This window comes from Eubalaena glacialis, chromosome 1, assembly GCF_028564815.1.
Source record: "Eubalaena glacialis isolate mEubGla1 chromosome 1, mEubGla1.1.hap2.+ XY, whole genome shotgun sequence".
Classification (NCBI taxonomy): domain Eukaryota; kingdom Metazoa; phylum Chordata; class Mammalia; order Artiodactyla; family Balaenidae; genus Eubalaena; species Eubalaena glacialis.
In genome coordinates this window covers 105797675-105813928 of record NC_083716.1, presented here as the reverse complement: position 1 = coordinate 105813928, position 16254 = coordinate 105797675, and the positions used below count along the sequence as shown (strand labels likewise).

General features: G+C 38.7%; 1 protein-coding gene and 1 pseudogene across 4 annotated transcripts in view; one reads left to right on the top strand and one right to left on the bottom strand.

The window, feature by feature from the left end:
- EPB41L5 (erythrocyte membrane protein band 4.1 like 5) overlaps positions 1 to 16254 on the bottom strand; it is a 143030-nt gene that overhangs the window by 94677 nt on the left and 32099 nt on the right. For all 4 annotated transcript variants that reach the window (XM_061182971.1, XM_061182973.1, XM_061182974.1 and 1 more), the window contains exons 4-10: positions 9184 to 9226; positions 8133 to 8211; positions 7128 to 7172; positions 6913 to 6965; positions 3625 to 3745; positions 3428 to 3515; positions 2544 to 2632 (exon numbers count right to left, since the gene is read on the bottom strand). In XM_061182971.1, coding sequence (XP_061038954.1) covers positions 2544 to 2632; positions 3428 to 3515; positions 3625 to 3745; positions 6913 to 6965; positions 7128 to 7172; positions 8133 to 8211; positions 9184 to 9226 — 518 coding nt within the window. The remainder of the gene's footprint in view (positions 1 to 2543; positions 2633 to 3427; positions 3516 to 3624; positions 3746 to 6912; positions 6966 to 7127; positions 7173 to 8132; positions 8212 to 9183; positions 9227 to 16254) is intronic.
- LOC133096612 (large ribosomal subunit protein uL16-like) lies at positions 4912 to 5600 on the top strand (annotated as a pseudogene).

Below are 16254 nucleotides of genomic sequence, written 5' to 3'. Positions count from 1 at the left end.
TCAATAAATGTCCTCTGAATTTAAAAAATTTGTTGTTACTTCAAGCATATTAATCATCTTACTTCTGAATTGAAAGTTGGATAAGAGGGTAAACATAACCTGCACTGCCCAGCAAAAAAGTCTCCAATCTAAAAAACAGTTAACGTAACAGAAAAAAAATTTTCAAAAGCAGTAGTACCTTTGGCAAAATTTCTGCTGCACATATGTAAGACATTAAAAATGTTAAGGAAAAAAGAAAATGAAAGATATATCTATATATCATATATATTCATAGGCCCCTAACTACGGTGGAAGAGATTCTCCAAGCCTAATGTCACAGTAGCAGCAGGGGAACTGGATACAGGAAACACTATAAAGCTTTTTAAAAGGCATAAAAAAAAAAAATTACTGATCTTCAACTCTATTTTCTATAGCAATTTTGATTAAAGACATCTTTAATTTAAGAAATAAAAAATGTTTTAAACTTCACTTTATGGCCCACTTTCCAACTCCATCTCCCACCTGTACAAAAATCCTAAGCAACCTACCAAACTTACCTCTGTACTTCTATGAACCGTGAATGTGAAAACAACATGACTCTCACTCTCACTAGTTTTTAAATATAACTTATATAAAATAGAATTGTAAAACAGAACTTGTTTACAAGAGCTGTACTAAAACAGTAAGTAAATAAATAAGTATAATAGGAGGGGAGAATCTAGCATTTAAGTGTAACAAATACTTACACAGCGCCTAGTAAGTGTCAGGTACTCTACTAAGTGTTTCACATGTATTAATTCAATTGGTCCTTATGAGGTAGTACAAATGATGCTTTCCTTATCTCTCTACCTGGAGCGTTCTCGGGCCATGAAGGATGCTCCACCTGCCCAGTGGGCAAGCTGGAAGGCTCAGAGAGTGCACACTTAAGGACTAGAGAAATACATAACACAGCTTTCCCACCCAAGGGACAATTATAAAGGTGTTACACTCAAGTGTCCCAGGGAATCTCTAGGAGGTACAAAAAAAAATGAAATACTGTCTTCACACCTTTTTGAGGGAAAATAATTTTCACCCTAAAATTCCATTCTCAGCCCAGTTATCAAGAAAGCATGAGAGAAGAATAAACCATTTTAAGGCATCAAAGGATTCAAATAATTTACCTCGTACACCCTTTTCTTAGGCATTACCTGAGGATGTATCAGAAAAACAAAAGGAAAGACAAGAAAATATGGAAGACGACACAGATTCATAACTGAGAAAATGGGAAAACAAAGTCCCAAGATAAAACCTGGAGAGCAGCCTGGAAGAGTCAACAGTTCCAACTGGAAAAGAGTCAGCTCAGGCAACCCTGGAGGATTTGAAAAAACTCAAGAAGACAAAGGCAGGTCATTTAAAGGGATGTGTGGGGTGGATGGGAGCCAAGAGCTCCAGGAAAACAAAGGAAACGTAATCCCAGTCATGAGTTCAAGGATTTCAGGGCTGAGGAAGAAAAAGACAGGAGCAGGAGACGGCAGCACTGGGCAGCGGGCTCTGCTGAGGGGTCCCTTCAGGGCCGCAGACCTTCCCGAGGCGGCGGCCCAGGGCTCCCACCCGGGAGGGGGAGAGGGGAAGGGAGCTCCCAGGAGGGAGGAGGGTCAGGGAGGGAGGGGCTGGCGTTCAGCGGCAGGGGGAGGTCTCTGAGCCACAGAGCTCCAAGGAGCAGGGGAGGTCTGGGGTCTCTTACAGCTACAGGGTTTGCTTGTCCACAGCTAGCAGATGTGACGTGCAGTTTGCAGCGAGATATGCAAAACCAGGCGTGCTCTGAATGGCTAAAACTACACTTGCTGGGCTGTATTTAAAGCAACTGAACGTGTAAGAATTTGAGTTTGGCACTGGCGGGCTTTGAGCTAAGGGTCCTGGCGTGCTACGAAGAAGTAAACAACTGATATCCAAGAGCCAACTTCAGCCCATGTATATAACCCAGGGTACTACTTAGCTCCACCCCGGTTCTGACAAACACATAATAATATAAACACTATTTCCTGATTTTCAGCTTTTAGACACAACCAGACAAAACCTGAAGAACTTAATTATGGTTATGAAATCCAAGTAATATCTACCCTTGATGTAAAAGTAACATGAAATATAAGTTAGAAGTATGGATGACAGAAGCTGGGACCCAGGAGGGTAGAAGTATTACTATCTCTTTCACACAAAAGGCGGGGGTGGGGGGGGGAGTAAAAAACAGTGAAACAAAGCACACTCCAAACAGCAACATAACTGCAGGACGGAGGGAGTGGCCATGTGAACACTTAATACACAGAACTAGATGCTCTTTATGTTAAGGCATGTATTTTGACATACCTTGAAACTAACGGAAAATGCAACTAGAAGACTTTTACAAATTGCCTCGGGGAAGCAAGACTACAGACGAACAGGAGGATGACAGGAGATAGCTGCAGTTCACGTCCAAGCTTGCCAGAACTATTTCCAAGTTCTGCTTTCTGCACTAACTTCATATAAGTGTTTCTAGTCATTAAAAAAATAAAACAACAATAATTATCTTCGACATTAACTCTGCTTACCAAAAAAATAAGCCAATTTTGGTCTCTCCTTCAAAAACAAGGACGCCTGTTGGGGTCAGTCCCAAACTGTAGTCATTCCCGTCTCTGGCCTAATTTTAGGGGAGCAACACGTGTTAGCTTTATCTGAATAAAACAGGTTTCACATTTTCACACAACTGTTTAATTTTCTTTTCATATTGAATTATATTAATTACATACAGACTAATATTAATATGAAAGGTGTTTTCAACAATTAAAGCACCCAAAATCACATTCTCAGGAAACTTCATGCATATTAATAGACACTATAGTTTTAAGGTATGTCTTCACTGGAAATACGTAGTGATAACTGCCACGACAAAGAAAGCTTTCCAGAGTCTTCCCAAATTCTAGTCACTATTTAAATCACAGATTTTGAAAAAGACTGCCTTTCTGGGAAAATTTAGCTTCTTAAACTAAAAATAACAAATCAGTACATAAGCTGTACTAGACTACAGCTTATCAAAGTCCTCTCAAGCCACAAATTTTTAACTTTACTTCCTAAATTATTTTCATTTTTACAGAGCCTACTCAGCTTACATGATAAAAGATAATATGAATATGAAGTGAAAGAATAAAAAGTGGGTTAAAAACTTAAAAAAAAAACCAAAAACCCAACAGCAACAGCTTAAAACCACAGACATAACTTTTTGGAGATTTTGGCTGTTTCTCCTCTCTCTTATAAGGAATTATTGTGGGAGACTCCCATCATTCAGTATTTACCCTCAATCTTCATAACCACTCATCCAAAGCACCCGGTGTTAGCCCCTGCAAACTCCACACCCCCCTCACACTGAAAGAGTCCATAATCACCTTGAGTCTTGAAGGAATAACGCTTTTAAAAAGTATCACAACACAGTGCTTACCTTGACCACGTGCATATCAACCCCATACATTTCTAGCCACTTGGCTTTATTCAGATAATTGGTTTCAGCTTGTGCTGGTGTCTGACCTCTGAAATTTAAAAAACAAAAAATTTTAAGATGATTACAAATACACAATGAATTCTATACCAAGTAGAGAAACCAAATACGAAATCGCTGTTGTGGTGATGTGACAGTACCTGTACTCCTTCCATTTCTCAAAAACAGCCAGCTCCATCTCTTCCGTCTGAACAGGCACAAACCTGAACTCAGACACAACATCAGGACTGTGCTCGGCTAGGTCATAGTCACCAAGTTCAGCTACAAATGTAAGTTTCACAGTTATGTTTTGTTAATAAGTTTACTTCCTGCTGAATCCTTCTTCAAGACCCATTTTATTAATAAAAACTGCTAAGAAGATTAGATTCTTTCTTAAACTACAAGGCATTCATAACACCCAGACCATTCCCAAAAATAAATCTAGCTTTGACTTAAGACTTACCTGTCTGTATGCACAAATCAAGCATTTGTGGTTGGTAGTGTATTTTCAATTAAATGTCTTTCTCTTAATTTATTCATATGTTATAATGCTTAGCTTTTGAAAACCTCTTTTAGACTTCCATAGAGAAATACCTTTTGATCATATATTGAATAAACAAAAATATTTATTAGCAATCCTTAAAAAACAATTAGGTGGCATCTGTTAAGAAGCTAATATGCACAGAACATGACATCAAATATCACTGTAAGAAATAATCACTATCCTTCCTGGAACTTTAAATTATTAATCCCAAAGAAATAACAAAAAAAAGTTACTAAAATATATTTTGTGAAGACAGTAGGAAAAGAACTGGACGATGAACAGACATTTATGTACCCATCTGTGGTTATCTCTGAACTGGGTTTGGGGAAGGAGGGGAAACAATGATTCGAATATTCGATTCTTTAGAAATATTTCCTTTAAAAAAATATTTTACTCAAATTAAAATATTTCCATTTTGATAAAAAATTTGGCCGTGGAAAGAAAAAGTACATGAGAACTACTTTGATCATAAAAATGGTAATAACTTGTTGTTTACTGAGCATCTAATTTACACACTAGACATATTACAGATGTACTGTCATTTAACTTCACAACCTTGGAAAATATTCTCACTCCTACCTCACAGCTGAAGAAAATGCTCTTCTGTCTGGATCACAAGTTCTTTAAGAAGCCCCAAACCAAATATGCTACATAATGTTGTTCAGGATATATACTAAAATGGTAAAGAAAAACTGAACTTGAGAGTGTGAGGAAAGTGATAAAGATTATTCTGATAAAATAGAAAACCATAAATGAGAAGCGAGGAGCTCGTTTTATGAAGACGGGAGCAACACTCAGCTGAGTTACTCTCAAGGACCGAAACAAGGTTACTACAACCTAAACAAGGTTACTCTCAAGGAGCTAAACAATTAGTAGGACTTGGTAAACTATTCGACACGGGACAATGAGATGCATAAGACATAGTCTGAAGTTTGGAGGAATCATAAAAATAACGGTGCCACACCCACTCTGTGGCCACATGGTGTCAGATGAGTATGAGCAGCTCTGCCCCGAAGCCCTGGAGGCTGCCCGTGTTTGTGCCAACGAGGACAAGACGAAAAGCCGGGGCAAAGATGCTGTTCACATCCGAGCGCAGCCCCACCCTTCCCACGTCATCCGCACCAACAAGATGCTGTCCTGTGCTGGAGCTGATGGGCTCCAGACAGGTATGCAAGGGGCCTCTGGAAAGCCCAGGGCACAGTGGCCAGGGTCCACACTGGCCAAGTCACAGTGTCATCCGCACCAAGCTGCAGAACAAGCAGCATGTGAGCGAGGCCCCCGCAGGGCCAAGTTCAAGTTCCCTGGCCGCCAGAAGATCCGCACCTCCGAGAAGTGGGGACTGACGAAGTTTAACGTCGATGAATTTGAAAGCACAGTGACAGAGACGCAGCTCACGCCGGATGGCTGTGGGGTCAAGTACACCCCTAACCGTGGCCCCTGGACACGCAGCGGGCCCTGCACTCGCGACAGCCTTGGCGCCGTCCTTCCTTACGTGTGCCCACCAATATACATCCTACTTTCTTGTCAAACAAAAAAAGGTGCCGTGGATGCAAGAGAAAAGTAGGAAAGATTTTATTCAGGGAAAAAATATGATAGGTAGGGTTAAGAGATAATATTACACTGCCACATGCATGAATCAGACAATGAGTATTTAGTGAGCATTACTTTGAATGAGTGTTTTGTTAAATACACAAAAATGTATAAAAATCATATTTTCAAGAAGTGTATACTTTGGCAGTCAACGAAACTTACAAAACGAGACACAGAGTATAAGAAGCAGTAAGTGGTGGAACACAGATGCTGAAAATGACAGCTTTTCTGTAGATCTGAGAGTTTCAGAATTAACAACCTCACACAGCAATTAATAAAACAAAAAATGTGCTTTCAAGAAAAGATGCATGCAATTATACAGCGTGATCATTACAGTGCTAGAGGCACAGCACTTCCAAACTAGTAGCTATTTGACTTTCTAGCAGATGAGAAAACAAGTTTTAGTTTGTAGACAGACTACAATTTACACTATCGGCAAATTTTTGAGGTACAGAAATTTCCTTCAGTCACCAATCCCTCTATCGACAGAAAAATATTCTTTCTGAAATAGGAGAAGCACAAAATAAGCAAAATAATAGGTTTACCATAAAACATGAAAATTTAGTCTCATTATTATCCACACAATGGAAAATAAATACTGCTGATCTTAGAGAGATTGGGGATAATATGGAATCACCCAAAAAAAGCATAAAATTATTAATGTCTTAATAATCATTAAATATTGCTTTTATCCTAATAAATACGGATACTCCAGTCAGAATATTTCTTTCCATTTTCTGAACAAGGACTGAAGATTATTATTTTCCCAAAACGTCAATTTTTCAGAAGAGAATACAAGTTCAACAAATATTTGATCAGTGTAACAAGGTACAAAAGGGTAAGTTTTTCATTAATCTCACTGACTGGAAAACGCTTTTTTAAAAATTCTTAAAATAACCATCAGGAACTTTTAAATACATGCTAAGTATTTCTTTCATGGATTTATTTTTAAGAATAAGACTAAAGAAAGCAAACCAGGTGGTACAGCAACAATTTGCTCATATATCCCTGCATTCTTTTTAAAGGAAAAAAATTAGCTGAGGATCCAACCAAAACAGTTATTGAATTATCAAGTAGACTGCAATTTCTGTTTGAAAACACTATTAGATGGAAAGGGAGCAAGTAAAGACAAAGGGAAGAAAAAGAAGGCAATATTCTAAAAGGAGGGAAAGGCAGAGCTGGGTCCTGATACGTGTTTACACAAACCGCGGTGGTTCTTTTCTCACACATCACTTTGAATCTTTTGAAATTCCTCAAATGCACACAAAGAAGAATTATGCTTCACTCTTAACAGCCAACATAAAAAACTGCTTACCCTGCAAGTTATAAGCTGCCAACTGAACCGCTGTATCAAAGGGACACTCCAATCTGAGAGCAGAACACAAATGTGTTAAACACGCCAATGTCACAACCTTCGTTTTACGATAAATGGAAATAAGACATACTTTGACCATTTCTTTTTCATAATTAACTAAGAACTTATTTTTCTACTACTCAAGAAAATGTGGTTTACCTTAAACTAATACTCACTTTCCACTGAGAATATCTTGTTTTAACTGAAGAACAAATAAGTACCTAAGAAAAATAAAAGGCACAAATTTAACTAAACAGAACAATCTACCATGAAAAATAATCCTGCCCTTCTAATCTGAGAAGAAACATTCTTAATTACAAAACTTTACCCACAATAAAGTCTGTAAAGGAAAAAAGAACATGAAACAAGGGGCACTCAGTGTCAGGAGGATGGGCCAGAGTACAGGGTAGCCCCTCAAAAGAAAAGGTTTAAAGCAAATTATTGGGAATGAGCTCTGTGGTCTGCTTCACCTTCACTGCGACGACACAGCCACCTCATACGTAAAGCAATACGGCAATGTACGCATGGGTAACAGCTCTAATCTTATCCACTAGCAGAGTGTTCAAGAGGAATCCCTTCTAAACGGACTCTGCAATTCAATTTTTTACTTAATAAAAATAGTATGTGTGCATGAGTCATAGATATGCAATATAGAGTCCATGAATAAATACTGAGGCAAGACAAAATAAAAATAAATGTTTGTAACTTACTTAAAGTTACTGAAAACTATTCAAGCAAAATCAGGATTCAACATTTTTCATTAATCAATGGCATTTCAATAAAGAAAGTCAGGAGCCAACTTGAAACAACTCTCAGTGGCCGAAAATAGATCATTTTGAACATCAATAGACACAATATGATAATGTATTGAAGCACATCAGTCCTATTTAAAATTCATGAGTTGATAACGATACTTAAAAACAGAACTCACTGGTTACCTTTGCACGATGCTAGAGAACCAACTGTTTTGAAAACTGGTAAATAAAGGAAAACATTCTACACTTAAAAAAATACTGCCCCAAAATGAAATTATCTTGTCTGGTATCTTGTTACCAGGGGCAAAGTATCCATTTCACTAGCTGTCTGTACACTGGAAGGAATTGTAAAGGCAACCTCCCGACATCTTTAGCCAGCCTGACCAAAACTTTACGCTTGCACACAGCTCCAGACATTGGGCTTACCGGGTTCGTTCTTCACGAAGATTATTTGGTTCTGAGGAATAAAACTTAACTCGAAGATGCAGACAATAGGGTGAACCAACTGCCATTAAAAGAAAAAAAAGGGAGGGTAACTTTTTCAATATAGCTCTTTAAATAAGTAAGAATTTTCAGTCAGTAAATTTGTCAAAAATCTACTGAAGTGGACAGAAGGTAACAGATTATTGTGGCAATAATTCAGGTTCCACTGTGGGCTCGATGAAGCCTAACACAATCAACAGACGTTGTAAATGTACCAACCATCATGTAGCAGCGTCACATCATATCTGGCCTCCCAGGAACAGACAGCTCCAGATTAAGTCTAATAGTTCACGGCCAAATACGCTGAATGAAAAAGTCTTGACTAGGCACTATGACAGCCCTAAAAACCTGCCGAGCTCTGTTTCTCGAGAGCAAGGAGGGACGCCTGTTATTAACTGCACATGGCAAATCAGCCCACATCCTTTCCAATCCACTTCACCAACCTCTACATTCTCAGAGGTCCCATTACTCTGTAAAAGGAGTTGACGTGCCCTAAAAATCTCTGTTACTACAGAAAACATGATGGATTATGGATCGGACACTGGTATTGTCCCCTGACTATCGCTAGGAACAATACTAACATTCTATGTGAATGACTTCTTTTCATTATTCTTAATTTAAAAAAAAAAAGTTACAGCCTTAAATTCTCAAAATATTTTCTAGAGCAGAGCAGACACCAAACAGAAAAATTCCAATGTAAGTAATTACTAAAGAAAAGTTAAGCATCTCATGGGAACTCACATCTCATTTCCAAACTGCAAGCCTTTCTCCTGGAAACAAACTGTAAGGCACTTGAACCTAGATTACCATCAACCCTATATAATTTACGGGGTGGGTCAGTATATCGGATTGAAATTATTTTTAGAAAGTGGAGATGCTAAGAAACTCATCGTAAACATGATTTCTTATGTCCCTACTATGAGAAATCAGTTTCTAATATACAATTATATATAATTCGATTTCCAATTTTTTTCACAATGTTTTCAACACTTACTTTTTACTTGCTTTTTGATGCTTTTTGTACCATCCAACCAATGCTGAAAACAAAAACAAAAAGTTAGCTCTTAAGTGGATGAGAGAACTTAACATTTTAATTACGAAAAGTTAATTTTCATCATGCTTTTGCTGATTAACGATACGGAAATATTTTACAAGAGAAAAACAAATGTGAGCCTGAAAATTGGAGAGCAGGGGAGTGTTAATCTGGCCAGAATCCACAGCAAGCTTATGACACATATGAACAACAACAAAAAACCCTAAAACCAGATATATGACTTCTTAAACCATTTCCTCTGCTCTCTTAGTAACAAGGATGATATTCTAAATTTTGCCCTCAGTTTTTCTCACTGTCCCCCAAAAGATGACTCTTTCAAAACTGATAAAATTAGAAGAAAAGTATCCTCATATTCTAGTACTTGGTTCATTCTTGTAATAAAAATGTGAGATTTATTAACAGATCATAACCACAAATTAGGTGAAATAACAACGTCACTTATGTTTTACAAAATAGGTACTACTCAGAGTAGTAGTCTCTGAAAGAGCTTACACAATAAAATTAGATCTTTCTCATAACTAAGGCCCTATCTATTAAATAAGCAGTCTTTGCTCCTTTGCTTTACAAATAAAAAAGGTAACATTGTGATTAGCAGACTTCTGGTTTCAACAGTAACAGCCTTTTCTGACTTCTGTAACCTCTTCGCTCTGAAATGCCCAAAACACAAACAGACCTAAGAACCGATTCCAGAGACCCGCACGGATAAACCACTCCCAGCTCACTCCTCACTATTAATCCTTTACACCAAGTCCTAACAGGGACAGGAGGCACTCATCCCACTAAGATACACATGACTGTGTTCTCTCCAGCATGCTTACAATTCCAAGCACCCTAAGCCAAAGGAGGGCTCTTGTGCTACAGCTCACAGAGCTAAGGAATCCAGTCTCAGAAACCCAGACAGGCAAAGTGTGGGTAAACAAGGCTGCATTGTTAACAGACTTGTAACCATTTGCTTTTCTTGCCAGTTATTTGCCTAGCCTCTTCTCTCCACTCTCTGCCAAGATCCAAAAGCGAAATTCACAGAACTACCAGTGTGCCAGCAAAGTACCTCTGCGTGTCGACACAAGATGGTCAGTAAACATTTCCAAAGGCAATTAAATACAGTGCAGTATCTCCTCTGGATTCCAAGTGTGCAGGCTATTTAGTCAGCCATCTCTCATCTTTCAATAAATGCAGTCGGACATCCACTTTTAAGCATATTTTAATCTGGCAACTGTTCAGTTTTACACATCTTTCCATTAATACAATGCTTGGCCAGCCACTAGGCAGAACATAATTCAATCTATCAGCTGAAAAGAGTTCAACTAGGACAGTGAAAAGTTCACCCATCATGGCCAAGCCCAGGAATCTACTATACAAAAACCCCAGACTTAGTTGTGCAAAATACAGCCTAATGCCAATCACACACCAGGTATGAGATAAATTTTGCTTATATGCCCTAGATTGTTTTCTCCCCACAACCATGGATCTGGGAGTTGCCCTATCTTCAGGCTTCATCTATTATACTGCAGTGAATTCGGAAGTGAATGCTGGTCACCCAGGCATCTCATGCAGCCACAGTTAGGGAGACTCTCATTCACCATAATGAACACAAATGAGCACACACCTTGCGAGAGGCAATCTGACTATGCCTTCAAAATAACTATGTGCCTTTGACTCAGCAGTTCTGCATCTAGAAACCATTATGGATGATTTAACCCACAAGGAATTATATCAGAGAAAAGAAAGAAATCTGTATATCCAGCAATAGTGAACTGGTTAAAGTATTTCAACATCATAGAACTGTGCAACGATGAAAAAGAATGAAAGCAAAAGTAGTTAAGAATCTGGAAAATTATTTATAGTATACTGTTAAAATTGTTTTTTTGTTTTTTGGGGTTTTTCTTTCTTATTTTTAAAATTTTTTGGCTGCATTGGGTCTTCATTGCTGCGCACAGTCTTTCTCTAGTTGCAGCGAGCGGAGGCTACTCTTCATTGTGGTGCGTGGGCATCTCATTGCAGTGGCTTCTCTTGTGGTGGAGCATGGGCTCTAGGTGCACGGGCTTCAGTAGTTGTGGCGCGCATGCTCAGTAGTTGTGGCGCGTCGGCTTAGTTGCTCCACGGCATGTGGGATCTTCCCAGACCGGGGCTCGAAACTGTGTCCCCTTCACTGGCAGGTGGATTCTTAACCACTGCGCCACCAGGGAAGTCCCATTAAAATTGTTAAAGGCAAATTACAACATATTGTAAATTGTTTTGTCAAAATGTACAAATTTGTACATTTTGATCCTTGAACAAGGGGCTGGACTTTGCAGGTCCACTGATATGTGGATTTTTTTCACTAAAACATGCACTACAGCACCACACAATCCTCAGTTGGTTGAATTCACAGATGCAGAACCTCGGATATAGAAGGCCAACTATAGAAGTTATACGCTGATTTTCAACTGCACCCCTAACCCCACACTGGTCATGGGTCCACTGTATATATAAACATGCCTTTTGGGCTTCCCTGGTGGCGCAGTGGTTAAGAATCCGCCTGCCAATGCAGGGGACACGGGTTCGAGCCCTGGCCCGGGAAGATCCCACATGCCACGGAGCAACTAAGCCCGTGCGCCATAACTACTGAGCCCGCGTGCTACAACTACTGAGCCCAGGCGCCTAGAGCCCGTGCTCCACAACAAGAGAGGCCATCACAATGAGAAGCCCGCGCACCGCACCAAAGAGTAGCCCCCTCTTGCCGCAACTAGAGAAAGCACAGCAATGAAGACCCAACACAGCCAAAAATTAATTAATTAATTAATTTTTTTAAAATGCCTTTTCTTTCGGACTGAGGCAATCTATAACAAAGCAGTAAGAGATGGTACAGCTAGGTGGCTGAGACTGCTGGCGATCATTTTTCTTTATGTTTTCCTATATTTTCAACTTAGTCTACAACAAGCACACTCTTACTTAAAACAATAATCATGGACCCCCTTATTTTAATATTTCATATGAGTAATATATTCATGTGGCTTAATTTTTTGGTAATATTAAAAGGTATATGGTCAACAGTCCCTCCAACCCCTGCAATACCAACTTCTATCATCATATGTACCACTCCCCACCCACCAAGATATTTACTGGTTTCTGATTCCTTCCAGAGTTTCTTCAAACAAAGAAAAAAGGAAAAAAAAAATTGTGTGTGTTGGTAAAGAGTAAAGAAATTAACAATGGGCTGAAAATCAACAGGCTAAATATAAATTTTGACATAATAAATTTAAGGGATATTGAGAAGGAAACATTAATATAAGATAGACCAATACTATTTCAAGAACAACTTAGTCTTTCTTAGACAGTTGTAACCAATTTCTTCCAGTTTAAGAACATTTAGGGCCAGTCTCATAAATGGACCTTTAATCTCTAATCTGTGCCCTAATATTCTAAGAAGCACATCAAACATACAATCATCCTGGTGAGACAAAGGATCAGAGTTTTCTTCCAAGTAGGCATTTTAGTCTCTTTTCTACCTGCATGTAATAGCTTCTACACTCTGCACTCCCTTAAGACAACCCAAAACTCGGATAAAGCATCAAGCACATTTTAAAGTAAAATTTAGGAGCTGGGGGAATTCCTGGTGACGTTGTGGGAAAGGTCTGAGTTCATGTTTGCATATCCTCTAGTCTGTTTTCTTTCATCTCCTCCCCATTCCAAGCCCAGGGACTGGAAAATTCAGAGCTCAGAGACAGGCACTGATAGTATTTTCCTTGAATCTTTAGGAGTTGAGTTTAAATTACAACAGAAGATAAAAGTGAGAGCATGCAGACATAGACTCCTGGATGCACAGTGTGGAACTAATATGGCTCTCTTTCCTCATGGACATTAGAAAGGAAACAAACTCCCTTCTAATTTCCTAAAGTTTGGTTGATAAACTTAGAATTCAAAGGATATGGGAAGCTACATTTCTTTCCATCCTATTGAGCTAGGCATGAAAGAACACTGACTTACTTGTGTGTCTTAAAATATACATAATAATCACAAACATAACAACAGGCATTACTAAACCAAACAAAGAATCACCTAGGGAGCTTCCAGAACACGAATAAACCCACACTCTTATCCAGGCCCGACAGCCAGTCTGCATACAGCTCTTCAAATGAATGATTCCTGACTTCTAACGCCCACATGACTCCACTGCTTCTGCTCAAGGAGCAAAGAGCTTACGGCACACCAATGTTAACCATCTTTCCAAACAACTGCCTCTGCAAAAAATATTTCTCCTGTGAGGAGTAGAGGCTCATGCTCTGCATTAAAGGATTATTTTAAAGCAAATTTTAACACTTTAAACAATTAACAAATGTTAATAATCAATGAATGCCATGAAAACAGAAGATCAATCTAACTGAAAACACTTCAATTTACTCTAGATTCCATTATAAATTCTACTTGGGTGATTACTTTTTTGGCGTTAAAAGTCTGTGTTATAAGGCATTCCAAATGAAGCCTTAGATGAGCCATTAAAACATATTTTCCACTGTATCTTTCTGTGTATTATTTGTATGCCTTCTTAGGACTCTTAAAAGTCAAATTTATAATGGAAATGTAGATGAGTTAGGTAGGTTATACATTCACTCCCTGGAAATACAGCACATAATCTATTTTGGAAATACACTTTTTTGAAAAAAAAATATATGTGCAAATATATGGGCCTGTGTGTTTGTCACAATATAGAATACATACATATGTATACTTAACATATAGGTTATTTCTATATATTTTTCACTCCCCACTACTTTATCGATCCTATTGTTTGTGTTAAGTTCTCAGTAACAATCCTATCCAAATCAGCTGCCAATAGTGATCATTTCACCTCCTCCTTTCCAACGTTTATAACTCCTATAACTGCATTTGCTGTTATTTCTGTTATGAAATTTAATAGCAGTGGTAATAAGGGGCATCTCTGTCTCCTGCCTGTCTTTAGTAGGAATGCTTCTGTTGTTTGTTTCTCTATTAATGTAAAGTTGTTTGTTGTACTTTAATCATCAAAAATCTGTACAGAAGGAGAGCAAAGCCCTTGAGCAACTACCAGGTCTGTTCTCACAGGGGCCGCCTGCTGGGCCACCTGTCTGCTGAACACCTACCATCACCCTGGAGACGGGCGCAGCTTCCAAAACTAGGCTACATCTACACAGGGAGAAGGGAGGTCAATTCCGTACAGGCCAAAGTCCGTGAGGTTTATTCAAGGGGTTCTGGGGCCAGGAAGAAGGGGCTCCAAAGGTCACCGAACCCACAGGAAAGGAAGTCGAGAGCGGAGTATTATCTGCCCGACCTCAGAGGAGGCAAACACAGCTCACCACATCACGCCCGCAGTGCCAGGAACAAGACCTGCCCCTTCCCCTGGCTCAGGGATCTAGGACCCGCCACGGAGGGGCCACTGTTGCCGTCTCCAGCTGTGCACTTGCACAGTATTTCCCCAGTGTTCCACCAGACGACTAAAATGTTGTCTGCCTCTCAGCTTTGGATTCAACATCTCCATCTCCATCTGCACTCAGTGTTGTCTAAACTAAATGCCATAAACTTCAACTAATCAAGTTACTTCTCTTACTTTCTTCTGTGGTAGAGATTTGACTGTCAGTCTTTTCTGAATGTAGTTTCACTTAAGTGTATGATGAAGCAGTTAACAGCATAAATGAAGGGTTAGGTAGCTTGCTCAGAAGTGGCACACATCACACAGACTCATATTCTACTGCCAAGAGCAAGTCACGTGGTCAAAACCTAGCACCAACTGAGCAAGAAAGTATCATCCTCTTACAGCAAAGGCAGGAAACAATCCCATGAAATACAGTACAACATCTGATGAATTATAATGACTGATATTGAATCATCCACGCATTTCTGAGAATAAACTCCACCTGATCGTATGTATTATTTATACTTTTAATAGGCTGCTGAACATAGCGTGCTGATATTTTATTTAGGATTTTTTATATAAAGAACAAGGGAAGTTTAATATATCAATATATACATACATATATATATGTACATATATAACGAACCAATACAAGCTATCAAATTGATTTAAGAAAAAGGCAAAAAATAATTACTATTGTGTTCTTTTTCCTTCTTTTCCGAGTATTAGGAGAAATGCTACCTATGTTTCCCTTTTCTGAACATAAGTGTCTACAATCTAGGTGACTCATTCCTTTTTAAAAACTTGATTGGGCCAGTTAAAATTCTAAGCTCTAAATATGAAGTTTGAGAAACTTCATCAACCAGAGGTCACAAACGTATAGATAGATCAGAGGATTAAATCTTGGCCGAAACATGTTTTGTTTGGTCCATACTATAGTTTTCATATTCTTTAAAAAGTTTTTTATTATGAAATGTTCACAGGAAGCTGCAAGAGGTCCTATCTTCCCCCTTTGTCCCCCAGTGCTTACCTCTTACATAATTACAGTACAATCTTAAAATCAGGAGACTCACATTGGTACAATGTGCATACACAGTTCTATGTCACTTTATCACACAGCTAGAGTCCTGAACTGATGCCACAACCAAGATAAAGAAGCATTCCACTAGCACCAAGAGCTCTCTGGTAATACTCCTCTATAGACACACCTCTCCCACCTTCAACATCCCTAAACCTCAGCAACCGTTAGTTTCTCTCTCTCTAATTTTGTCGAGAGTGTTACATAAATGGAAGTATACAGTATATGACCTTTTGAGATCGGCTGTTTTTATTCAACATAATGCCCTTGAAATCCATCCAAGTTGTGTGTGTCAATAGATTTTTGTTTTCTATTGCTGAGTATTCCAAGGTATGAATGTGTCACAGTTTGTTTAATCATTAACCTACTGTAGGACACTGGTTTTTGTCAAGTTTTTTGCTATTACTAATAAAGTTGTCACTAACAATCACGCACAGGTTTTTGTGAAGATATAAGTCTTCATTTCTCTAGGATAAACGACCATACATACAATTGCTGAGTCACATGTAAATGTAAGTTTAGTTTTTTTAAGAAGCTGCCAGACTATTTTCCATAGCCGCTGTAC